The sequence below is a fragment of the Ursus arctos genome, unplaced genomic scaffold (genome assembly GCF_023065955.2).
Source record: "Ursus arctos isolate Adak ecotype North America unplaced genomic scaffold, UrsArc2.0 scaffold_18, whole genome shotgun sequence".
NCBI lineage: Eukaryota > Metazoa > Chordata > Mammalia > Carnivora > Ursidae > Ursus > Ursus arctos.
The window spans coordinates 47,047,881-47,073,422 of NW_026622852.1; the positions used below are offsets into that span (position 1 = coordinate 47,047,881).

The following is a 25,542-nucleotide window of genomic DNA, read 5'->3' on the forward strand; positions in this document are numbered from 1 at the left end:
ACATCTGGGTCTTCCCCACTCACCCAAAAAATTCTGAGAGCAAGAGAGAGAAATCAATTAACTCTAGCGTCCAGAACAGGTCTCATAATAGCACAGTCCTTTACAAAACGCTGCATCTGCCAGGTCTCCTCGGGTCCAGGAGCCCCCACTACACCGTCAGCTAGAAAGGAGCAGTAAGACAGGCTCCTACTGAAGACCAAACTGACTGGCCAGCCTCCTCCCCTAAGGCCTGCCCTGCCGGTGATTCTCGCCTCAGCTAATGGGCTAGGAGACAATGGATCACCAGTTTCAAGACCCAAAAGAAAGCAAGCGGCTTTCACACGCTGGAGCGAGGACCTGCACGGGACAGCAGAGGGTGGCAGGAAAGACTGCCCTTGCAGAAGACCTGCTTCCCAGCCTGGGTAAGTCCACGCCATCCCTGGGCTTCAGAGCACCCACATGTCCAATGAAGGGATGGGATGAGCTCCCCCAGATCTGGGACCCTGCCCACCTTCTGAGCCATCCCGACCACATCCTTGTGCTCCAGCATCACCCCACGCAGCAGCCCATCACCAGGCTGGCTGCTCCCTCCTCGCAGCACCAACCCTGGGGTCTTTTAAAGCACAATTCTGGTCATTTCCCTCCAGGGTTAACATCCACCACTGGCTACCCTTCATCTTCAAGTCAAAGGTCAACCAAAGCAGTGTAACGCACAAGACCCCTGACCCCCGCCTTCTTCAGTGGCCTCACTTGTCTCAGGACCCCTGACATGGCCTCCTTCCAGCCAAAGGGAGCTTACAATCCCCTAAACTCCTTGTGCCCGGCATGCCTCTCGCTGCCCTTGCCCACATTGAGTCCCTGTGGTTGGGATGCTCTCCTGGTCCTCTCACCTTGGCTAATCCCTACTAGTCCCTGATGACCCAACTCAAGGAAGACTTCCTCCAGGGAGGCTTCCCTGAATCCAGGCCAGGTTCTGAGCCCTCCTCCGTACCCCACAGCACTATGTACTTACCTCTGTCACTGCACTATTTCCCTATCCATCTCCCCAACCAGCCTGAGAGCCTTCTGACAGGGACACTTACCTGGTCTTAATCCACCGCAGACTCCCTAGCCCCGGGGCACACAGCCTGGCACAGGGCATATATTCGTAAATATCTGTCGATGAATGGATGAACTCTGAACAAAACCAGAAGGAGGCTGATGTCTTGCTAGACCTTAGCTAATAGACCCTGATGTTCAGTTTCCCAGCATCTGGGACTAGCATAAGAGGAATCATGAGTTCCCCTTTAAATCAAAAGTATTCCAGCCCCTCCTTAATATGCATGCTGACTTTAAAATTAGCATTCAATGCCAAGGGCATTTCCTATAAGCATCCCACAGAAAGTACAGACTGCCTTTACACAGAGATCATACACTTAGTAGCTCAGGCCAAATGGAACATTTCAGTGACTCATAAAGACTTGAAAGGGAGACACTGAGAACACTGTGGTCATTTCATTTTCAACAGCAGAATTTGCTCTGGAAAATGCTACAATAAAAAATATTAATGCCATAAAAACCGAACAGCAGCCGAAGGACCACAGTCATAAAGAAAAAACATAAATCCTAAAACATAGCAGCATAGGAGGCTCCCTCTCGCCTTCAAGAAAAACAGTGTTTAGGTCCTCAGGAACACACCTAGAGAAGGGAGACTTGACTCCCATGGCAGAGTAGAGAAAAAGAAGAGCGGACATCACAGCGGTGAGGAGAAAGAGCTAACACACAGAATGAATTCGGTGTTTGGCTGACCCATGCTTCACAAACACTCACCCACTCAGCCCTCACTGCAGCCCGAAGAAGCAGACACTGTGATCGTGCTCGAGGTAAAGACAAAGGACAGAGAGATTAAGTGACTGGCCCAAGGTCCCCCAGCAGAAGTGAGCCCACGGGCAGCTGGCTCCAGAGGCCGTGGTCCCCAGGTGGCACAGACCGCCTCCCAGAGCACCTCCACCTGTCACATCCTGGCCCTCAGTGTCTCCTATCTACATAACGAGGGTTGGATTCAATTCTAAGATACTTCCCAGTTCAAAAGGCAGACAATAAAGTATGAAACCAACATTCTAAGATTCTGGTAAGTTTTTCTACCCAGAAATAAAATTCAAAACTGTGCCCTTCAAATATTAAATAACTCTGTATCTTGCGGAGCTGCTTTTATATTAAAGGAATGCACATGAAGAGCCGAACATTCAAAGTGCCCAGCTCAGAGCAAGAGCTCAATAAACAGTAGCTATTATTACTCTTATGATAAAACAGAAACAGCCATTTAATAGCAGAGCATGTTTTAATTATACACGATGTGGAATAATCAAATCTCATTTGTTTGAGGCCCCAGACCCCACAGCATAGATCGAGTTGTACAGTTGAAATTAGAACAACTCAAAGCTCAGAAATTACTTGTTTCCATTAGAGATCTGACAAGTCATTTCTTCAATTGGTCACTGGTGGTTTGCAGATAACTGTTAGCAGTAATGAGTATTCTAAATTAAATCCGGAGACAGTACCGCTCCGTTCTGTAAAGACAACTGGGGAGAGAGAAACATAATTGTGGAACGTCCTTCTCTCTGTCCTCCATCTTCTCCCTGATAAATATCTCCTGCGTCTTGCAGAGTATGGATTTCATTTGGCTACAGATGAAGAAGGGTCTAATTCTTCCCCTGATAAATGGGAGCGCTGAACAGGTAACTTGTTAAGGAGAATTGGAATTGGGAAAATAACCTTATTCTCCTGTTCCTTGACAACAAGCCCCCTCCGCTAACAAATGAAAGACACGATGCTGGAAGACACTAAGCTGGGAAGCCAAATGCATCACCACGTAACCCGTCCTCCGACGCTCTGTGCACAGCCCTGGGTACAGGCTGCTCACGTCTCCCTCAACAGCAGCAAAGATGAAGCCTACAAAAGGCAAGGCGGTAGCCCAAGGCGGCGAGAAGAACAATGGTTCTGGAATCCTTAAAAACCTGGATTCCAATCCCGACTCCGCCACTCGAGTATAATGTGACTATAAACGCATCTCTCCTAGGCTTAAGATTTCTTATCTGTAAAATGGGGATAATATAAAATACCTCAAAGAGTTATGGCAAGGATTAAATGGGGACCATTAATATCATCCCTTACGTTACAGGGAAGCCTTTGGCCAATGTTAGCTCCTCTCACCGGGCGGTCTGGGAATATCCTCACGTTCGGGACACCAGAAGGACACCAAACTCCCCAAAGCTGGAAACTGCTGATTCTGGCGGAACCCGTATCTGGCCCGGGTACAGAAGGGCTGATTGCATAGGTACAGAACGGTCGCACAGAGAACGCCCACAAGACACAGCACTGCCCCCAACTCCGGCATTATCCAGCTTCGACGCTTCTCGAGAAATACAGCTCCCCCCTGGGCCTGGTTGGGCAGCGGCAGCAGACGTGATTTGTTAGGGAAGATGATTTGGGATCTCCACTTACATTTTCAAAGTCCTTCATGTTCCGTGCTCTGGTGGGAGACACTGTTTCTTCTGACACATCTGGGAGCACTGTAAAAAAAGGTAAAACAGACACACGAAAATGGCACGGTATGCAAATTGCCCAGCATCCCTTAGGGAACAGAGCCCAGAAAAGAAAAAAAAAAAAAGCATGAACAGCTTCCCCAGTATTTTCTGCTGGCATTCTCTGTCTGTTGTGATTTACTGACTTGAGTCTAGGGAAAGCTCTAAACCATTATATTTCAAATATTTACAAATTACTTAAAGTAGCCCCAGTGTAACGTGTCAGAGAACGAGCCCAAAAAATGCACCGGGCATGTGGCCCAGCCGAACTGCGCTGATACGTACTTCCTTAGTGCCTGTCATAAAGTGATTCTGCTGAGCGGGTTACCATCCTCCTGTGTCAGCGATTAGAGCGTATCTAACTGACTGGGGTTGGCAAACTTTTTCTTAAAATGCCAGACGATAAATATTTTAGGCTCTGCAGGCCAGAAACAAAGCCTAAAATCTGTCACAACTGGTCAGCTCTTCTGTTGTAGCACAGAAAACAGCCACAGACAATTCATAAGTATGGAAGCGGTGTTCTAATTATTTTCAAATGCAGGCAGCAGGTTGGAAACTGCCCATCCCTGCTTTCGAGTGATTACAGACTCGGCCAATGCCCAAAGCTTTCCATGGTTCCTTTCTTCCAACAAACATTTATTACACACCTACTGTGTGCCAAGCGCCATGCTAGGTACTGGGGAAAGAACGGTGAAAGAGTCGGTGAGCCTGTGCCCAAAAGGCTCTGATCTAGGGGACAAGACAGGGGGGTACACTGGCCCCATATTCACAAAGCGCCTGGCGCTGTTTAGGTGTTGGGTGAATGTGCACGGAGTCGATGAATGAGTCCATTCTTCCAACAAATGGGCACTGAGGGCCTACTCTCCGCCCAGCACCATTCTAGATGTGGCTACATCAGGAAACAAACAAACGGAGCTGATATTCTAGAGATGGAAATGAACACAATAACAGGACAACTACATAGGATGTGAGAAGGTGAGAAAAGCTATGGAGAAAACTTAAGTGGCTAAGGACTGGAAAGATCCAAGGTGGGGTAAGGACTGCAATTTTAAGTCAGGGGGCCAAATCGGGAAGGTCGCACTGAGAAGGTGCCAGCTGGGCAGACCTGAAGAGAAGGGCAAAGCGAGAAGCCTGAGGTGGGAGCAGGTCCTGTGCACGTGAGAATCAGCAATAAACAAAGGGGACCGCAGGAGAGGAGGTACGTGAGATCCTGGGGGACAGACTGCGCACGGCCTTGTAGGCTCTTCTTGGGATGGGGAGCCGCCAGAGGGCTCGGAGTTAAGGGGTAACATGCCTGGACTTAGGTTTCTACAGGCTCCCTCTGGCTGCCTTGCTGAGAACAGACTGAAGGCGCTTAGAGGGAAACCAGGGGACCAGTCAGAAGAGACTGGAGACCACGGTGGCTTAGAGCAGGTGGCAGGATGATAAGCGGGGGAGGCGTGGTCTGATCCTTGATGTTTTAACGTCACCAACAGGAATAAATGAACTGAAACAGGTGAAATACGTAAGCTCGGAGAGGAAAGCACAAGAAGTGAGCCTGGGGAGAGCCAAGACGGTGGTGAGCCTTGAGCTGAGTCTCAGAGGCAGCAGGCAGAGGAAGAGAAAAGGAATAAGAAACTTCACAAGCAAAGGCCCAGAGGTAGGTAGGCATGGCCTTCAGAAACCACTGAGCACAAAAGAGGCTCAGGAGGTGGGCAGGGGCAGACTGACCAGAGCCCTGTGTACCAGGCAAAGGGCCCACAGGCTTGTTTTCCTGGTTCTCAGGCCATGCTCTGCCACCCACCCCTGCGTCCCTACCCAGTCCTACTCATTCCTCAAGTCTCAGCTCCAATATCAGTGTCTTAAAAAACTCATGCCTGACCCAGCTCCCCCACACTGGAGCCCACACCTCCCCCCACCCCCTCACTGCCTGGCCCAGCTCCCCCACAACAGGACACACCTCCCCCTCACTCCCTCTTTCCCCCACTCACAGCACCTTTTTTCTTTGCTCATCACATTAATCCTATGATTTATCATGACATTTCTTTGTTGAACTCTCTACCTTCCAGGCTGGGTCGTAACCACGTTCAAGGTTGAATGCCACTTAGCCCGGGCTTGGCACAAAGCAACATACACTATGGGCTGAAGCAAAGAGAAGGCCTATCAGTTTTCCACTTCTAACTGCTTGTGTGCAGGAAGACCAGAAATTGCTGGATTTTGTGCTTAAGGCAGAAGTTCACAGGTTCTGACAGAAAACCCTGAGGGTGGCCTATAAGTTAAAATATTCTCCAGAAATAAACCTCATGACACTGATACTGTCTGTTCTAAAAACTTCTTCCTTCTGCATGTCTCATCACTTTGGAGAAGAGAAAGAAAAAAAAACAGAAGTCAAAATATCTCTAAGATATTTTAACAAGGCAAATTATTAGCACTTCCCACAGATACTTATGACAGCATTTGCTTCTTTCAGAAACAAAAATTATGAAGAATGCTTAGCAGAAGCCAAACTGCCCCTCAGAAAGTCTCCTCCTAATCCAGCTTAAACACAATAGACTGCTTATTTACTCAGCGCCGTCTCCTGTGGTCTAACCAACTATTTGTCTCCAAAGGGCAGGCCCGTGTAGGAATGCTGGGCCTCGACCAGCAAATGGAATCCAGCAGCCTGCCAGGAAGGCCTTGGCACACGGACGCTCAGCAGCACGCGGGGCCTTCAGCCACTCGGCGGCAGAGATCAGCAGATCTTCCAAGCCTGACCCAGTCACCACTTGCATGCCCAGCCTCCACGCAGCCGCCCAGTTCGGTGAACACTGGCTGAATCTCTACGAGCCTGGTAGCAAGAAATAAAGCTCATGGAATAGGGCCTATCATGGAATAGGGCCTAAAGGACATCAATTCCTCCAAGCCAGTGTTTATGAAAGGAGGTAAATAGCAATTCAGTAGGTACATACAACACCGAGCACCTATGAAGAGCACCTCTCCATGCCAGGGCAGGCTCTGGGCCCCAGAGACACCAAAGCCCAGTCCCAGGCTCAGGGCCTCAAGGCCCCCACAGTCAACAGAATGCCTGGCTTTGTATACTTACCACCATTTCCCAAACCAGCAATGGGGCTGATGCCATCCACTTCGTCTGGTAAATTGGGAACAAGGCCACTAGGAGAGAGTATAGGCAGGAAGACATGAGTTAGTGTCTGAACAACAGAGACTGTGAGGACTGCCTGGACTGCACTTGACAATCATCAGGCCACAGGCAATAAGCAACACACAGCTGAGCTACCTGGGAGACATGCAGCGCGGAGGTGAAGAACTCAGGCTTTGGGGCTCTAACACTTAATAGCTGGGTGACCTTCAGTAAGGATGGTCATTCGTTCATTCATCCACTCAGACATCCAGTGTGCGTGTACCGTATACATGCGAGGTGCAGAGGCACTGTGCCAACTCCAAGCTACTGACATTTCTGAATCTTGCTCTACCTGTTACATGGGGAGACCACGCTCTCCCTGTAAAGATTAAATGAGTTCATGTTTATGACACTTAGCACATAGTAAGCACGCAATAAGTGGTTATCTACTGTTTTTGTCTTTACTATTATTGTCATTAATATGCCTACCACAACCAAAAATTAAGCTTTTAAGAAGCCGGCACCAACTCGGATGCTTTAAGAATGTCACACAAAAATGCAAAATCCGGGGCACCTGGGTGGCTCAGCTGTTTAGCGTCTGCCTTCGGCTCAGGTCATGATCCCAGGGTCCTGGGATCGAGCCCCACATCAGGCTCCCTGCTCAGCAGAAAGCCTGCTTCTTCCTCTCCCACTCCCCCTGCTAGTGTTCCCTCTCTTGCTGTCTCTCTCTGTCAAATAAATAAATAAAATCTTAAAAAAAAAATGCAAAATCCACTGATCAAAGAAATTTTACTGGTTGAATTATAAGAAGAGGTTAAGTGAGGATCTGGAGACACTGACAGAAAACTAAACCATAACAGGAGGTGTGGTTGGACACGGAAGACACTACGCTGGACTCTATTCCAAGCTCTGCCATCGACTCTCCAAGCCTCACTTCCTTCATCCCGAAAAGGAGAAAAGCAGCTACCTCGTAAGTCACTGGCAATCAAAGACACAAAGTGCCCAGCAAGGCACCTGGCACATTGCAGGCGCTCCATAAATGGGAGCAAAATATTACTGTCACCAGGAAACATCCAGCGCTTTGCAAATTCATAAAAAGATTCACCGTCGCGAGAGCTGCCGGTGTCCCGACAGTCGGTGCATTTTCAAAGGGAGGCACTAGGGTGCAGATAATTTCAGCGGCCTGGCCAGAGTCACATGGCAGTTCAGTGGACAACCAAGTCCAGACCCCAGGCCTTTTCTGTCTCACCTCCAATAATGCTTCCCTGTCCCAAGCTGTAAACGAAGAGCTGACAGACGCTCAGCTTGACTTCCGGCAGTTTGTTCTCTCCATGTTTCCAAACCCAAATCCACCCTGTTCTGAGGACAATTCTGCCTGATCGCCAAATTCTGGAGCTGGGAATGGACCTTCGTGATCAGAACCAAGCAAAAAGCTGGATATCATAAGGTTCCGACATCAAGAGAATAATGACATAATACGTGTCTGCTATAAAGATAAGTGAAAAAAACTTCAGTAGACTATGCCTTCGACTATGAAACAAAAAAATACACGTACACTAACATCACCTCAAATCCTTCTTGGAAACTAGGCGGGCAATGCATCCATAAAAAGACAACGGAAATATTAAAAATCATCATTTGTAGGAAAATGAGAGATATTTTCCTCCATTTTAATTTTCTATACGTCTTCATTTCCTCCAATAACCATCACTAGAAGAACAAATTCCATTCTCTAAATTAAAAATTAAAATCAAGCTCAACCAGCACCTTTTGCAGATGGTGGCCCAGAGGCACAAAGTCCCACACCAGCTTACTGGTCAAGCTTAGCCTACAGTCTGGTCTGTACATTCCCGATCTGGGGTTCTCTCCACCACAGCCACTAACTTACTACCATTGGCTGAAGTGGCCCATCAATGACTCAAGCCAAGATCAACCGCACTGGAAAACTACGTGGCAGGCAAAGCCAAAGAATTTGGTCTTACACAAGTTTCCAACAGGCAAACAATGAAGTTTGAAAAATGACATGTGACATCCCATTTATGAAAAAGAAACCACTATTTAATGCAGAAGTTCCTGCCTGGTTCCTGCCGAATTTCCACTTGGGCTTTACCTACCCTCTTTTAAAATGCTATGAATCTCTGTCACCTGCAATCTCCCGTTGGTTCCAGCCACCCTCCAGCTTTAAGTAGCTCCCTCGTCCCACTTGGATCATTGGCTCTTAGCCTTGGGACTGAGGTTGGGGCTTGAAGGAGCCCCACTAGAAATCAGAACTATATAAGCAAAAGCAGAGGGCTTAGGTACAATTTTATCACGCTATCGATGCAGGAGACGAAGGCCCAAAAGAGGAAGGAATCTCGTGGCTCAAAATCACAAGGGGTTCTCAGCAAAGACCAAACAAAATCCAGGTTTCTCAGGGTCCACATGCCACTCGCTAACCTGTGCCCAGGCCGCCCAAAGCTCCTAGACGAACCTAGTCAGTGCCGGTTTCCTCCCAGGCCAAATACAGCATACTCCTAACCAGCTACCATGTGGGGGCACCCACGGTGAACAGGCACCACGCTCCCGACAGGCAGACTCCCGCTGTAAGCCTCACCACGGCCCTTCTGTGACTGGTGGCAGTTTTTATATGTTGCCTTTTTTTTTTTTTAACAAGGAAAACAAGAAACTCAGAAAAATCAGTAAGCTGAAAGACGCGAGCTGGTCTGATTTCAAACCTCATGCTCTTCCTCTCTACACCCTCACCCCCAGGGCCCCTCACGCCTTCCGCCAGGGGAACGCGGTCAGGTCCAAATGAACCGAGGCAGAGGATGTCCAGTAACTGGCACAGGGCACCCTCACTGAGGCCACTTTTGGCACCTCACCCTCTTGTCTTGCTCTATCTACCACGCAAAGGCACAATCACTTTCTGTGCTGTGCGTGGCAGCAGCCGCTGTCCGTTCACACAAGACCCAATGAGGCCCAGAGGACTAAGTGTGTCATTGATAAAGTGTTGGGACAGCTGTGGCTGGAACTGGGCACCACGTTCGCAGAACAGTTATACCAAGTGCACTTTTGTCTGTCTTTTAACAACTCATTTTTCATTCTATGTTATTCTTAATTAGTGAAGAAATATATAAATACAAAAAATGCAGACAAAATAAGACATACAGATGGCCAACAGGCACATGAGAAGATGCTCAACATCTCTCATCAACAGGGAAATGCAAATCGAAAGCACAACGAGCTATCACCCCACACCTGTCAGCACGGCTAGACTCAAAAAGACAAGAAACAACAAGTGTTGGCAAGGATGTGGGAAAAAAGGAACCCTCTTGCACTGCTGGTGGGAATGCAGACTGGTGCAACCCCTGTGGAAAACAGTATGGAGGGTCCTCAAGAAATAAAAACTAGAACTACCGGTAATTCCACTACTAGGCATTTACCCAAAGAAAATGAAAACACTAATTTGCAAAGATATGCACCCCTATGTCATCACAGAATTATTCACAATAGCCGAGATAAGGAAACAACCTAAGGGTCCATCAACAGACAAATGGATAAAGAAGATATGGCGTACACACAGTGGAATATTACGCAGCCATGTAAAAGAATGAGATCTTGCCATCTGTAACAACATGGATGGACCTAGAGGGTATTATGCTAGGTGAAATAAGTCAAAGAAAGACAAATACCATATAATTTCGCTTATATAGAGAACTGAAAAAACAAAACAAACAAACAAAAAAGCAGAAACAGACTCATCAATACAGAGACCAAACTGGTGGCTGCAGAAGCGGGGGAGGGGGTGCAAATGGGTGAAGGGAGTGGGAGGGGAAAAAAAATACAGACAAGCCCAAAGTTCTTGACTACTCCTCACTCCCATCTTAGCCCCCTAAGAGGTAGCCACTGTTGTCAGCAAGACATGTGTCCTTCTAGGCTTTTTTCTAGGTATTTACAGATAAAGGGACAGTTTTATTTTGTGGCTTAAAAACAAAACAAATGCAGGCACCTGATGGCTCAGCCAGTTGGTCGTCTGCCTTCAACTCAGGTCAGGATCCCAGGGTCCTGGGATTGAGCCCCGCCCCGCATCGGGCTCCCTGCTCAGCGCGGAGCCTGCTTCTCCCTCTCCCTCTGCCTGCCACTCCCCCTGCTTATGATCTCATTCTCTCTCTCTCAAGTAAATAAAATCTTTTTTAAAAATGCAATCAAACTGTATATTTTATTCTGCTGCATCTTTTCTTTACTTAATGTGTCCCAAAGATGTTTTCATGACAGTACAAACAGATCTGCCTTCATGTTTTAACTTCTACATAGCTTTCTACAGCAGTGTTTTTCAAACTTTACTGACCACCACCCAGAGAAGGAAATGTATTACCCTTAATTCTTGAAATGCTTTTTATTCCGTACTATTATATTTTTTTAAATTCTGGTTGCAACCTATTGAAATTGAATTTCATGAGCTGCCAATGGGTCACAGTCTGAAATTCACTTTCGAAAGGATGTGTATTTACCCTACCCCCTGATGGTAATTCAATTTGTTTCCAAGTTGTTCCTTTTACAAACAGTGCTTTATGAATATCCTCATACAGGTCTCCCTGTGCACATGCATGAGAATTTCTCTAAGATAACAGGAAGCGCAATTGCTGGGTCAAAATACATTCACGTATTTTTACTGGGCAAAGGATTTGAAAATACAGCAGACCCTTGAGCGACATGAGTGGAACTGCACGGGTCCACTTACATGCAGATGTTTTTCAGTTAATACAGTACAGTAAATTTGTTTTCTCTTCCTTATGATTTTCTTAATAACATCTTCTCTTCTCTACTTTCTTTTAGTGTAAGAATACAGTATACATATGTAATACATATAACACACAAAATATGTGTTCGACTGTTTATGAATCAGGCTGTCAGGTAACAATACACTAGTAGCTAAGTTTTGGGGGGAGTCAAAAGTTACACGTGGATTTTCCACTGCATGGGACATCGCACCTCTAACCCCGTGTTGTTCAAGAGTCAACTGTACACAAACGGCCATAGAAACACAAGAAAACGTGTTCAACATCATTAGTCATTAGGGAAGTACAAACCAATACCACAAGGAGATACGTCCAGAATAGGGAAATTCACAGACAAAAAGTAGATTGTGGCTGCCTAGGGCTGGGGGCGTAGGAGGGGAGGGGTAATAGCTAGTGTTATGAACTCAATGTTTGTGTCCCCCCCAGAATTCCTGCGTTGAAACCCTACTCCGCCTCCCAAGTGATGGTATTAGGAAGTGGGGTCTTTGGGAGGTAACTCAGATGAGGGCAGGAGGGTGGAGCCCCCACGAATGGGATTAGTGCCCTTACTAGGGTTACGAGAGATCTGCTTCCTCTCTCTGCTCTCCACCCTAAGAGGAAACAATGAGAAGTCAGCAGTCTGCAACCCCCAAGAGGGCTCTCACCAGGACTCAACCATGCTGGCACACTGATCTAGGACTTCCAATCTCTGGAACTGGGAGAAATAATTTCTGTCGTCTATAAATCACCCACAGTCTATGACATTTTTGTTACAGCAGCCAAGCTAAGACAGGGAATGACTGCTAATGGACACAGGGTTTCTTTCTTAGATGATGAAAGTATTCCAAAATGAGATCATGGTGATGATTGCACAACTGTGTAAGTATACTAAAAAAATCACTGACTACTGTATTTTAAATGGGTGAACTTCATGGCATACAAACTATACTTCAATAAAGCATATTTTTAACACTAAATTATCTTCCAGAAGGACTACAGAGGTTGACACTCCGTGTGTGTACTTCTCAGAGTGATTACAAAGCAGCATTTCCCTACTAAACATGCAGCCTGTATTTACATGGTGTTTATCTTTCTAGAGACTGAACAAAATTGACTCATTCAACAAGTATTTGTTCATCCTCTACTGTGTTATGTGCCAGACATGGTTCTAGTCTAAAGATACAGTGGGGAACAAGCCAGCCACGCTCCCTGCCCTCATTAAGCTTATACTGGTGACTGGGACATGTTTCTCAAACCTCAAGCCTAGGGGTACCCCTGATCCAAGATCAGCCTTGGATCAAGCCTTCAAACCTTCACCAAAATTTCATTCCACCATCCTCCCTCTCAACCTCCTTCTACAAAAGCCCATGAGGGCATTCTTTGCTTGACAAAGTACGACTGTGTACAAACTTGAGGGAAAACATTCCCTTTGGGTCTGCCCCTCACCAGACAGCAAACACTTAATGGCCATGCCATGGAGGAACCCACAGACAAACAAACCTGAGCCCAGGCCTCCGGAAGCTCACAGTTAGGGAGAGGCAGAATCCCGGGCATGAAAACAAAGGGACAAACCCAGGGCTGTGGGCACCGAGGATTTTGTCCAGGAAACCATGCAACACTGTAATGATAAAATAAAAACAGCTAACATTTAATGCACCCCAGCAGGTGTCAGGCACAGAATATATACACCTTTGCTCCATCCACATAGTTAGCCAACAAGTAAGTTATTATCACTGAAGAGAAACTGAGGCTCAGAAGGGTTGAGTGAATCACTAAAGCAACTCAGCCAGTAAGTGGGTGAAGCAGGATTCAGACCCAGTCGTCCTGAGTACAAAGCCCAGGTTCTTCCAAAACCACCAGGCAGGACTTAGTAAAGGGCCTTAGCTTGAGCGAGGTTCCCAAGCCTGGCATCTGAGCCTGATTCTCACAGGCCTGGAGCGCGTTGGGGCACCCACAGGTGATCAAGTTTGGAGAGAATGACGCATATTGACCTGATTCAACAAAAGTCTGAGGACAAACTGGACTTCCATTTAGTCTCTAAAACTGGGGCTTGGAAATTACCAAGCAGAAGGGAGCTCATATCGGGATAAAAAGAGATGATTTTATTCCAGGGATTTTTCTCTTCCACTGTGACCATCTAATGGAGAACCCGTCTCGCTCGGGACATTTCTGCCACTCTTTAAGGGCCAGTTCACGTGCCAGCAGCTCCCTAAAATCCTCCCAGAGGCCTCTCAGCACTGGCTCAGAGAACTAGTTGGAAGGCAGGACAGGGACCGAGAGCCAGACTTCGGAGTCAGAAAGCCTGGATTTACATCCTGGCTCAAATAAGAGACTCCGAACTAACAGAGAACAAACTGGGGGTTGCTGAAGGGAGGTGGGTGGGAGGATGGGCTAGATGGGTGGTGGGGATCAGGGAGGGCACTTGTTATGATGAGCGCTGGGTACTGTATGTAAGTGATGAATCACTGAATTCTACTCCAGAAACCAATACTGCACTCTACGTTACCTACCTAAAATTTAAATAATAAAAATAAATAAATAAATACATAAAGTAACTCTTGCTCCATCGTGTACTTTTTTATGGAATCCCAGACCATTCACTTCACCTCTCTGAGCCTCAATGTGCCCACCTGTAAAAAGGGGATAATACCGTCACCTCCCATTTATGTGCCTCATACCAGGTTAGGCACTGGAGTTACAAAGATGAACGCAACACAGCCCCTGCTCTCCAACAGGTCAGGGTCTCATTAGGGAGACAGACACGTCACAGTTGGACCTGCACTAGCCAGTGCAGAAGCCACCAGCCACATGTGCCTGTTGAGCACCTGAAATGTGGTTAACCCAAATCAAGAAGTAAAATGCATATCGGATCTCAAAGACTTTGTAAGATAAAAAAGAATGTGAACTATTTCATTAATAATTTTTTATTATTTGCAAGTTAGAATGATAGTACATGGCCATATTGAGTTAAATCAAATATATTATTAAAATTAATTTCACCTGTTTCTTTTTTACTTTTTCATTGAGGCTCCTAGAAAAGTTTAAATTACGTATGTGGCTCACATTATATTTCTATTGAACAGCGTTAGTCAATAAAACTCAGTGAGGTAGGGATGCCTGGGTGGCTCAGTCGGTTAAGCGTCTCCCTTGGGCTCAGGTCATGATCCCAGGGTCCTAGGATTGAGCCCCGCATCGGGCTCCCTGCTTAGCAGGGAGTCGCTTCTCCCTCTCCTTCTGTGCCTTCCTCCGCTCACGCTCTCTCTCTCTTTCTCTCTCGTGTGCACTCTCTTTCTCTCAAATAAATAAATAAAAGCTTAAAAAAAAAACCCAAAACTCAGTGAGGTAAATAAGGGCTGAGATGGGGTCAGTGATGGGTGGGGGTGGCTGGAACAGCACAGAGGGCCCAGGTGGGGAGGGAGACGTGTCAGCGAAGACTTCCTGGCATTGAAATCTAAGTGAGACCTGAAAAATAAGAGGCATTAATAAGACAAAGGGGAGAAGGGAAGGCAACCCAGGCAGCAGGAAGAGCGAGTGCACAGGTCCAACAGTAAGAAAGAACAAGGCAAGGCCGCTCGTGACAAAGAGTTTGGCAGCCAGGCAGAGGGACGTGTTTGGGGAGGAGAGAGGTAGGGGCAGAGAGGACAGAGGAGGTCAGTGAGGTAAATAGGGTCAACTTATGAAAGACCTTGGAAGCTATATTAAAGAACTTCATCCTGAGGGTGACGGCGAGCCGGGGAGGGTCTGAAGCAGGTAAGAGATCAGTCACAGGAATGTACGCAGCAAAGGCAGGAAGGGGAGGCAAGGGAGGAGATGTGCTCATCTGCTGAGCTGCTACTCTGTCAGACACTGGTCAAAATCCTTTCAGATTCACCCATTTTTCAGATGACAAAAACTGAGGCTCGTAGTGGGTCTTGCCTAAGACCACCGGGTTGTTAAATACAGAACTGGGATTGAAACCCACCTAGGTCCGGATCCCAAAGCCCAAGGTCTTGGTCAACTGGTACAGAGGTAAGGAGAGCTGAGAATATTAATGGACTTTATCTTAACGGCAACAAGAAACACTAAACATCTATACAGCCCCAGACTGTTGGATTTACACTTTAAAAAGTCTTTCAAAGTGTAGGATAAAGGACTATTACAGGTGTGAGGACAATCCAGGCGAGAGGTCCTCCCCAATAGGCTGGGACAGTGGTAGTCAGAGGAAGAGAAAGGAATGTGAATTACCACAGGATACAATCAGGCAGGAGGTGCAAAGGGCCTTGCTCTGTGCCCAATACACGACGCGTTCTCAATAAACAGAGTAACTGTTTGTCCAGATTTGCCCAAGATAGAACCGGTTTATGTCTGCTGTCTAGACATAAATATTAATTGTGCACTCTTAAAAGTGTCCCGGGTTACACAATAAATAACATGGTCACCCTTCCGATGAGGGTCTGTTGACTAAAACCAGCAGCCTATCCCCAGCAGAGCTGGATAAACACTGTGGATTCTCAGTCAGGTCTCTCCTCCACCTCTCTCTCTCTTCTTCCCACTCTCCAGGAGCCCCCGAAAACCAAACGGCCCCAGCCCTGGAGCAGTCTGGGGCTCTGGCAGGCCTTCCTATCAAAAGGAAGGACGCCAGGCCCCCTACAATGTAGGTTCCAACAGCCTCTTGGGACAGGTCCATTGGGAGGCCACTTCCAGCCATCAGTCCCCAATTTGTCGGACTGATGATGATATGATAACGCAGGATCATTTTTTAAGCACCAATTATGTTGCCAGGCAAATCGCCGGGAAGGCATCTTCTCTTTTAATCTTCACCCCAGTTCTGTTGGGTGGATGTTACTACCAGTCCCATTCTACAGACGGGAAAACAGGTTAAATCCCTTTACTAAAGTTACACAACTAGTTAGGTTAAAGGGTCGAATCTGAATCCAATTCTGATCAACTCCAGCCAAGGTTCTTAACCACTGCACTTCATTGCCTCAGTCTTGGTGGCCACTATGTGATCCCACGAAGTCCAGACAGACCAATTACCTTCCCCATAATGAAAGCAAACCTCCAAGTCAGAATGAACCATCAAGTGTCCCCAAGGTCCCTACTCCTCAACCAGCCCCCACTAATGGTACATTCCACGAGGCCCCCCTCGTCCCCCTCTTTCAGAAAACCCCTTACCTGACCCTCACACCCTCTTCAAAGTATTTCCCGAAATACGAGAGGAGGGTGTGATGTAGGTCGGGACCCCCACCGTCCCCCCACTCTCAGTATCAGCTGCTGGGTCCTCGAGACACCCACCCACCCCGACCCCACCCCACACCCTGCCCCTGTCTGGACGCCCTCAAACACCCTCAAGAGCAAACCCCAAGTCTCCGTTAGGGTATACCCCCATCAGTGGGAATCCCGGCCGGGTCACCGCGCCCCTGCAAAGCCCCGGCCGCACCTGCAGCCGCTGAGCGTCCCGGGGAGGGTGACGTCCTCTTCCAACACCGAGTCCATCGTGGACACAGAGGAGGTGGTGGCGTTGGTGTCTGTAGCGGCGGGGCCAACTGGTTCCCCCCGCTGTCGCGACCCGCAGGCTCCCCAGGTCCCCGCCCCCTCCAATCCTGCTCTTGTTCGGACTCTGGCGGCGCCGCTGGAATTCAAACCGCAGCCGCCGCCATCTTTCCCGGCGCTTCTTCCTACGGAAACGAGGCGGGGTCATCGAGGCGCGCGCGGTGAAGCCGACAGACTGGGGCCAGAGGCCGGGCAGGGAAGCGCGGGAGGGTGCCATCTTGATTAAGGGCAAGCGCATTCCCACTTGGGCCAGCAAGACTAAGGAAAGAGAGGCAGGTTGCCATTTTTCGTGAGGGCACTCAAGCCGAGGCCAGGGCAAGCGCCATCTTTGTTGAGGGCAAATGCTGGCTTTGGTCCGTTAATTCAAGCGGGAGAAGGGAACCCAGCCTTTCACCGACCCTGAGTTCCTAACCCAGTACATGCTTTTCTAGAGCAATGATCCCCTAACCTTAGGATACTGTGCATCCAAAAGGCTTTCGCCTTGAGCTGAAATTCAGATAAACAAGTGCTGCCTCGCTTTAGAAAAATCCTTCCTGCGGAATCCCAACTCAAGCAGTAATTTGCACACTTAGTTTGAAGCAAATAAACAATTCCCTTTGAGCGGGTGGTCACCAACACTCCTCCAATCTCCCAAGGCTCAAACGCACGTGACATCAGTAAACTGAGGCCCAGAGAGAGGAAATGCATCGCCCAAAGTCCTGCACAGTAAGTTTGTCAACAGGAGCCACACCCAGGGCTCCTAACAGCAAGGTCAGGGGTCTCCATAACCCTGGCTGTCCTTCCTAATGCACAGAGCAACCACCAAACACAGAGATAATTTTGACAGAGCTGGGCCAGTGAAGCCAACCTTCATCTGGGTGTTGCTACCTTCCCCTGCGGGCTGTCGGCAGAATCCTGGATGAAAATAACTTGAAAAGGGGGAGTGGATAGATGGTGACTTTCCCTATAATCAGGTACAAGTCCTCCCTCGGCCTCAGTTTTCTCCTTCTAAATGTAAGTGTACTATCCAAAAGAGGCCTTCTCTAATCCTCTAATGTAAAGCAAGTCATTTCTTATATTCTTAGCAACCCGTATTTTTCTTTTGTGGCACTTAACCACATTTTGCAATTATGTATTTCTGTGTTTTTTAAAAAACCTTCCTTTTGCTCTAGACTGGAAACCCCATGAGGACAGATACTATGTTCTGAATTGTTCACTGCTATATCCCCAACACTATGCCTGCCACCCAGAAGGTGTTTTAAAATATACATTGAATGCACGATTCAATCAATCTGGGAAGTGGGGGCTAATACCTATTTTGCAAGGTTTTTATGAGGATGACCTGAGATACCTCTAGCAGTACTGTCAACAGTAATCCCACAAATCCCTCCCCCACCCCTTTATTAGCTTTCACGAAGTCTAAAAACTAATGGTCCTGCGCCTGTCCCTCTTCTTTATTCAGTTCACCCACCCCTGAATCAGCAATAAAGCAACAGCCCAAAAGAGAGAGTGGGCAGGAACTAGTTGGCACATCAGACACCCGACCCAGGGAGGGGACAGTCCTTGATGCCCTGGAACGGTGCTAAGTTCAACCAGAGAGATGAGTGTGTCCAAAAGCTGGCAAGCTGGAGGTGTCAGGATGCCTGCCTTGGTTCTGCCACCAACTCTCTGCGGTCTTTGCAGACCATTCCTCTGGGCCTGTTTCTCCACCTCTGAAATAAGAAGGTTGGACTAGATGGGTGTCTCAGGACCTCCCAGCTCTGGAGGCGAATTCTTTGTGTTTCTTTCAAAGCTACAAACACACCGCCAACTCTGTTCTGGTGAGGGAGGCTGAGTCACGAATCATCACTTCCCAAATGACGGCACTAACTTTCCATCCAGCAGATAGAAGCTCTTGAGGAAAGAAATGAGGACGAGGACTTACACATTTTGAGCATCTCTCATGTATTACCTGTGTCCAGCATATCTCATGTACCACCTCCCTGAACTCTTGCAATGGTCCTCTGGAGTACGTACAACTGTTATCCCCATTTTACTCACAGATGAGAAGACGGAGACCAAAAGAGGTAAAAATATCTCACTCCAGGTCTCATTGCTGGTAAGTTGCAGGGCTGGGATTGGAGCCCAGGTCCCTCTAAACTCCGATGCCCTAATTGTTTCAGGTAGCCTGTCTTTCCTATCTGCTTGGTTTTCTACACTTTAGAATTTAAGATTAAGAGGTGAAGTCTACATCCAGACAACAGGATTTCAGTGATGTGTTCACCAGACTCTAGTCCTTGGGTAGCTGCTGCAAGGTGGCCACAAGGCAGATCTTAGTGTGGGCAGTATGATTGCAGGACTGGAAGTCTGGGCACCTAGATTCGGATTCTGGAAAGTCCTCTGACTTTTCCTGTGACTGGGGTCCCTTCCCCTTGCTCCTTCTTGGTTTTCCCATGTGTAAAATGGGGCAGACCATGCTGAGCTCACACAGTTGCATTGTCTAACTAGATACTTTGAAAACTATAAAGCAGAAAGAGCCTGTGAGGAGCTCTCCTTATGATGAATCTATTGCCCTGTCCTGCAAATGACTATGTTCCTGGATGGTGGGCTAAACCCTTTAGTAAACCTGGAAACTGAAAATAGAATCAATTGACAACGGAGAGCCCATTTGGGAAGTTGTTTTTCCCATTTTCGTGGTCAGGGACGAACCCTTTGCCCCATCTCTGTCTCACCAGGGCCTTTCTTTCTGCCAGGCCTGGAGATGACGTCACTCCCACCAGCTGTTTGGGCTATCTGGCTCCATCTCCTTGACAACAGCCACCCAGCCACAAAGCTGACATTATTATTCTGTTGGGCAAGGTCAGAGCAAATGGCTGGGAGGAAGTAGCTTGCAGCCAGATGTTTCTCATTAGGGTAGAACCCTCCTGAAGTTTGAGCAGCTCAAGCATCTCGTCAAGACACATGAGCTGCCACTACCGGCAGCAAGAATAACTTTGTAACATCAATACTTACACTATTTCATTTTATCCTCATCACTATGAAGTAGATTGGAGTGAGTGCCCTAGTCTATGGATGAGGAAAGAAAGGATCAGGGAAGGGAAGAGATTTCCCAAAGGCATTCTTCTTTCTTTCTCTCTTCCTTTCCTTCTATTTTTCTTAGCTTTTCGTTTAGAAATAATTTCAGACTTAGAAAAAAAAAATTGCAAAAATAGTGCCAGGAATTTCCCATATAGCCTTCACCCAGCTTTCTAATATATTAACATCTGACATAACCATAGCGCCACTGTCAAAAATAAGAAATCACATTGTACGGTACTGTTGGCTACAGACCCTATTTAAATTTAATCAGTTTTGCCGTGAATGCCCTTTCCCTGGACCCAATCCAGGATTCCATACCGCATCTGGTCATACTCCCTCCTGACCCTCCTCCGGTCTGTGACAGTTCCTCTGTCTTTGGATTTTATGACATTGACACCTGAGGAAAGTTCGTGTCTGTTACTTGATAGAATGTTCCTCAGTTTGGGTTCACGTGGTGTTTCCTCATGATTGAACTGAGAGGTTGTGTGCTTGGGGCACGAATGCCACAAAAGCGAGGCTGTGCCATTCTTAGGGTATCAGGAGGCAGATGATGTCCTTATGTCTCACTCATTGGCGATATCAACTGTGATCCTGGCGAAGGTGGTATCTGCCAAGATTCTCCATGGCAGGATTATGATGTTTCTTTTTGTCATTAGTTAAGAGTCTTGGGAGGTGATAGTTGAGACCATGCAAATATCCTGTTTTTCATGAGACTTTCACCCACTAATTTTAGCATCCACGGATAATGCCTTCCTAAAACACTGATGACCGGGTATTCACCAACTGGTGATTTACTATTTGCATCTTTCCTTCTATATATATTTTTAAAGATTTTATTTTTAAGTAATCTCTCCACCCAATGTGGGGCTGGAAGTCACAACCCCAAGATGAGGAGTCGCACGCTCCACCGACGGAGCCAGCCAGGCGTCCCTGCTTCTGTATTTTTTAACTGGAATTCTACTGGAAGAAAGAGCTTTCCCTTCTCCCTCACTTAGTTATTTATTGAAATCCATATGGACTTGTGGGTGTTCGCTTTATTTGATGGGCTATAATCCATTACTATCCTTATTTCTTTTGTTATACAAATTGTCCTAGATTTGGCCAAGCTGCCCTTCTAATACATAGGTGTGCCAAGTTCCAGACCCAGGTCTGACTGGTCCCAAGGCCAGCAGAACCAGCAGAATTTCTAGCACGTCACCCCAGCCCCTTGCACTCAGAAGCTCTTCCCAGTCAGCCCTCCCCATCAGCAGTCCTTAAGTACTGACTGTCTTCTCCATAGCATGCTGGGTTACTAAGCTAGTGATGCCATCTGGGCCCAGACGAGTCCCAGGCTGTGCACAGAGTCGGTGCTCAATGCCAGTCTGTCAAATTCAAGTCCTGACTTTTGATTCAAGATGGAAAGAGGAACGAGAAACACTCCATAACAAGGGAATAGCAGGTAAAAAAAAAGTAACACACATGAACAGGATATGACCGTAGACCTGCCAATTCAATGTTCCAGGCCTGCTTTCTTATTTGTAAACTCAGTGCATCAGACTGCAACACCGAGGGCCCCTTTGGCTCTGACGTTCGTGAATAACTGATATGAGTTACCGTGTACTGATGAGCACTTTCTATGTGCCAGACATGTGTTAATAACATTCTATCCAATCCTTACATTAACTGTATGAAACAGGGACAGATTATACTCCAGTTTTACAGTTGACAAAACTGAGGCTCAGACAGAAGAGGGATTTGCCTGGTCACACAGCAGTGAGTGGAGGAGATGGGAGCTGAACCCAGATGAACCCAGCGCTTCATTCGAAAGCCCGTGCTCTTAATCACGAAGCCGCGAAGCCGTGATGCCTTTCACTGAGTTCCTGCTCCCCCTGCCTTCAGAAGCTGGTGAAAATGCATAATTAAAAATCACAGTGAGGGGCACCTGGGTGGCTCAGTCCTTAAGTGTCTGCCTTCCGCTCAGGGCATGATCCCGGCATTCTGGGATCGAGTCCACATCAGGCTCTTCCGCTATGAACCTGCTTCTTCCTCTCCCACTCCCCCTGCTTGTGTTGCCTCTCTCGCTGGCTGTCTCTCTCTCTGTCAAATAAATAAATAAAATCTTTTAAAAATAATAAAAATACAAATCATAGTGAAATAACTTCAATACTTTGCTGGCCTAAGAAAACTAACAGTAAGATTCTAAGGGCACAAAGAGAAGAAACTGAGTCATTCTGACTGAGAGGTTGGGGAAAGGCATTTTAGAAGCAAGATCCATTCCAGCAAAAGAAAATACAAACTTGTTCACATCGTATGTGCACAAGGCCTTCACTTTTTAAGTCCAGCAGAAATAAAATCACCATTTGATGCAGCTCTATTTATAAAGCCCATATCACATTTTTCACCCCTTGATTCTTTCTCTCACACAAACAAGTTTGTTACCCTTTATGAATAAGGACATTGAGGCTGCAGACATGAACCAGTTTTCCCAAAGTTACACAGCAAAACTAGTGACAGAGAAAGAAACTTGGACCTCAATCTCCCAGTTCCCAAAAGCTGATAATTCTGAGCTTTTTGAAAACTTACAAAGGGCCTACCTATACCCCAAATCAAAATCTCCCATAATTGATATCCTCAGTACCGCAGCCAGATCCCCATGTGTCTAAACCCGGAGGCTGGCTATTAGAGAGTCAAAGGCTTTGGGAAAACTATCCGGGGAGAGCTTTCCAGCATCCTTCCCAGCTGCACATCTGAATATATAAAGTAGCAATAGCTGTAGGCAAGAAAAGATCGCGGAATTACTCAATTGTCTGAACATCTTGCGGCTTAAAAGAAGCACAGAACGTCTTGATTGTAAGTTACAGGCGGTGGTGGGAGACTGCCCCCATCCCTTAAATGCAGTGACTTTCTACTGAGAGAGCAGGTCAGGACGTAGGGAAGGAGGACCACAGGTAGGTGGCCACAGGACTTACTTCCTCCAAGGGATGAATGTAAGGCCCTTTTGGCTTTGCTTCTGCCTCCCCCATCCCCACCCCTCCCCCCCACCCCGGTCAGGCCACCAGCTACACTGCACAGGGTGTGTTCTGTTGGAGACACCCAGCCAAAGGACAAGTGGAGGCTGAAGTCCAGTCTATCCGCTTGCCAACCTGTGGGTTCTGTTTCCCAATATGAATCCATTCCAAAGAAGGGGCATCCTTTCCTGACTTGCGCAAAGGAACTTAGTATATGTGTGGCTCTTAGTATATGTGTGGCCTCTTTGTCACCCTTAACTGACACTTTAACACCTTCATTCAATAGTGTGATGATCTCTTTCTTTTCAGACAAAAAGGTGAGGAGCGTATTATAAGGAAATAAAGTTAATTCTTTACCCAGGTCCCATACCTGTTCACATTGCTACCTTTTCCTTCTAATTAAGGAAATTCGAAACATAGCTGTCACCAAAGTCTGCTTCTTGCTCCGGAGTGTAAAGGCCTCTCCATTTCAGACAACTCCTTTGGAGATTAATGGTCCGTTGGAGGCTATACAATTTGCTTAATTACCCCCAAATTATTATCTCAACTAAAACAGAATCTTAATAGACAACCATTAATATCTCTATCCTTGTCTGGAAGAATCTCATCTCTTGGCAAAAATAGCTTCTTCAAATGAAACTGGATAATCCCCTCGCATGGTGATGAAAGATAACAATGGCTCATTTAGAAAATGTTTGGAGGAAATTAAAAAGCTGAGCGATAGCCTCTTGGTTCTGCAAGTTACTAAAAATAAAGGCAGGGAGGGGAGGGCACCCAAAGCATCCATGTATCAGACCGAGGTTGCTTCCTGCCAGTCAGCACGTGCCAGCATGTTGGAGGCTCTGCAATCCAGTGAGTGGGCGGGGTCGCTCTCTTACTGAAGGAATGCGCTTGGTCAGCACCATTTGGCGGGAGGAAATCCTGGGCTGTTTATTTCCAGGGTCACCCCCCAAAACATTCCTGCTTAAAAGTGACTTGGTGCTGCCCAAAATAACCGTCCGCTTGGGCTTTCATTAATTCGAAGCCTTTACGACCTGCAGTATACTTATGTGTCTCCAGCATGTTCACTAGTATAAAAACGGTAATACAGTTGATTGGCTCGTTCATTTACCAGTATTTATTGAGCTCTTTTTGGTACCGGGGCCTGTGCTCAGCAATGGGATTAAACAGAAAAAGCTGGTCCAGCCATCAAATTGAACAGATAACTTGAGAGTAGACAGCTTACCATCATCATTTTCTTCTTCCTCCTCCTCCTCATCATCTTGATCATGAATCAATGTTGCATTTGGTCTAGTGCTTTTTCTGTATCTACAGAGATGATCGTCCTATAATTGTTTTCCCATCTATGTGAATTACATTGATGGATTTTCATACGTTGTACCAACCTTGCATTCATGGGATAAATCCCAGGAAGTTCTATCTTTTTAATATTTCATTGTATTTACTTTGTTTAAATTTTCTTAGAAATATTTATGTCCATGCTCGTGAGGGATATCGGTCGGTAGTTTTCTTGTGATGCCTTTGTCTAGTTTTGGTATCAGGGTAATGCTAGAATGAGTTGGGAAATATTTATGTAGAATTTGTATTATTTCTTCTTTAAATGTTTCATAGAATTCACCAGTGAAGCTATCTGAATCTGGATTTTTTTTTTTTGGTAGGAAGTTGCTAAACACAAATTCTGTTTTCCAATAGATGTTATCTATTGCTTTTTGAGAGAGTTTTGATAGTCTGTGTCTTTCAAGGAATCTGTGTGTTTTGCCTACGTCATCAAGTTTATTGGACTTGGTGGAGAGCAAGATGGAGTCACGCGTCAAGCAGGGGCCAAGCAGTGATGCAGGCAGCGAAGACCAGATATCACCGAGACCAGCACCAGCTGATGGCACACTCAGAACTGGTCACAAGCAGAAACAGAGATCTGCAAAGGCCCAAGTCTGATTAAATCCTTTAAAAAGGAGGGATTTTTGTAGCAAACTGTCAGACCCCTCAGACCCTGACTCCTCTGTGTCTGACCACTTCAAAAAGCAGCTGCAGCCGAGAGTTCTGCCCCACTGATCCCCAAAAAGAGCTGAGATCCTTCCCTGCTTGAACATAATAAGCAGTGAGGCCTGAGAATGGGCCTGGACAGGACCAAGGCCTTATCTCAAACTCCACACCCACGGACTGACTCCACATTTGGTTCTTGAACTTCCTACCCCCTGTGCTATCTTGTTTGTGGTGTGACTTGTCTTGTGTTTTGCTCTGTGTGATGTGTGAGAAGCCACGTTAAACATCCTAGTGAAATGTCACTGGGTCTGGAATCCTGAACTTGCTTTATCATTATGTTAACCTTGCTTTACGCCTGAAGAAAGCCGACATTGTGGGAAGACACAACTCGTGTGTGTGCCTTGCTAGCGTGCTCATGACAGCCTCAACTTCCCTTATGTCAACTTCCCTTTAATGTCAGTAGGATCTGTAGTGATAGCCCCTCTCTCATTCAGGATATTGGTTCTGTGTGTATCTTCTTTCTCTCTTTTTAAAATTTTCCAGGTTGCAAATTTATCAATTTTATTTGGATTTCTCAAAGAAGTTCCATGGATTTTCTCTCTTGTTTT

The 25,542-nt window shown here is 46.7% G+C and overlaps 1 protein-coding gene across 8 annotated transcripts in view; it reads right to left on the reverse strand.

Annotated features, from left to right (window-relative positions):
- CDK5RAP2 (CDK5 regulatory subunit associated protein 2) overlaps window positions 1-17,062 on the reverse strand; it is a 161,664-nt gene extending 144,602 nt beyond the window's left edge. For 6 of the 8 annotated variants that reach the window (XM_026513860.4, XM_048223047.2, XM_026513864.4 and 3 more), the window contains exons 1-3: window positions 16,816-17,057; window positions 6,604-6,671; window positions 3,463-3,530 (exon numbers count right to left, since the gene is read on the reverse strand). In XM_026513860.4, the coding sequence (XP_026369645.3) occupies window positions 3,463-3,530; window positions 6,604-6,671; window positions 16,816-16,871 (192 nt within the window). In that variant the 5' untranslated portion in view covers window positions 16,872-17,057. Of the gene's footprint in view, window positions 1-3,462; window positions 3,531-6,603; window positions 6,672-6,795 lie in introns of all 8 variants that reach the window. The other 2 variants (XM_026513859.4, XM_057313723.1) reach the window with 2 other exon arrangements.
- Between the last annotated feature and the right edge of the window lie 8,480 nt (window positions 17,063-25,542).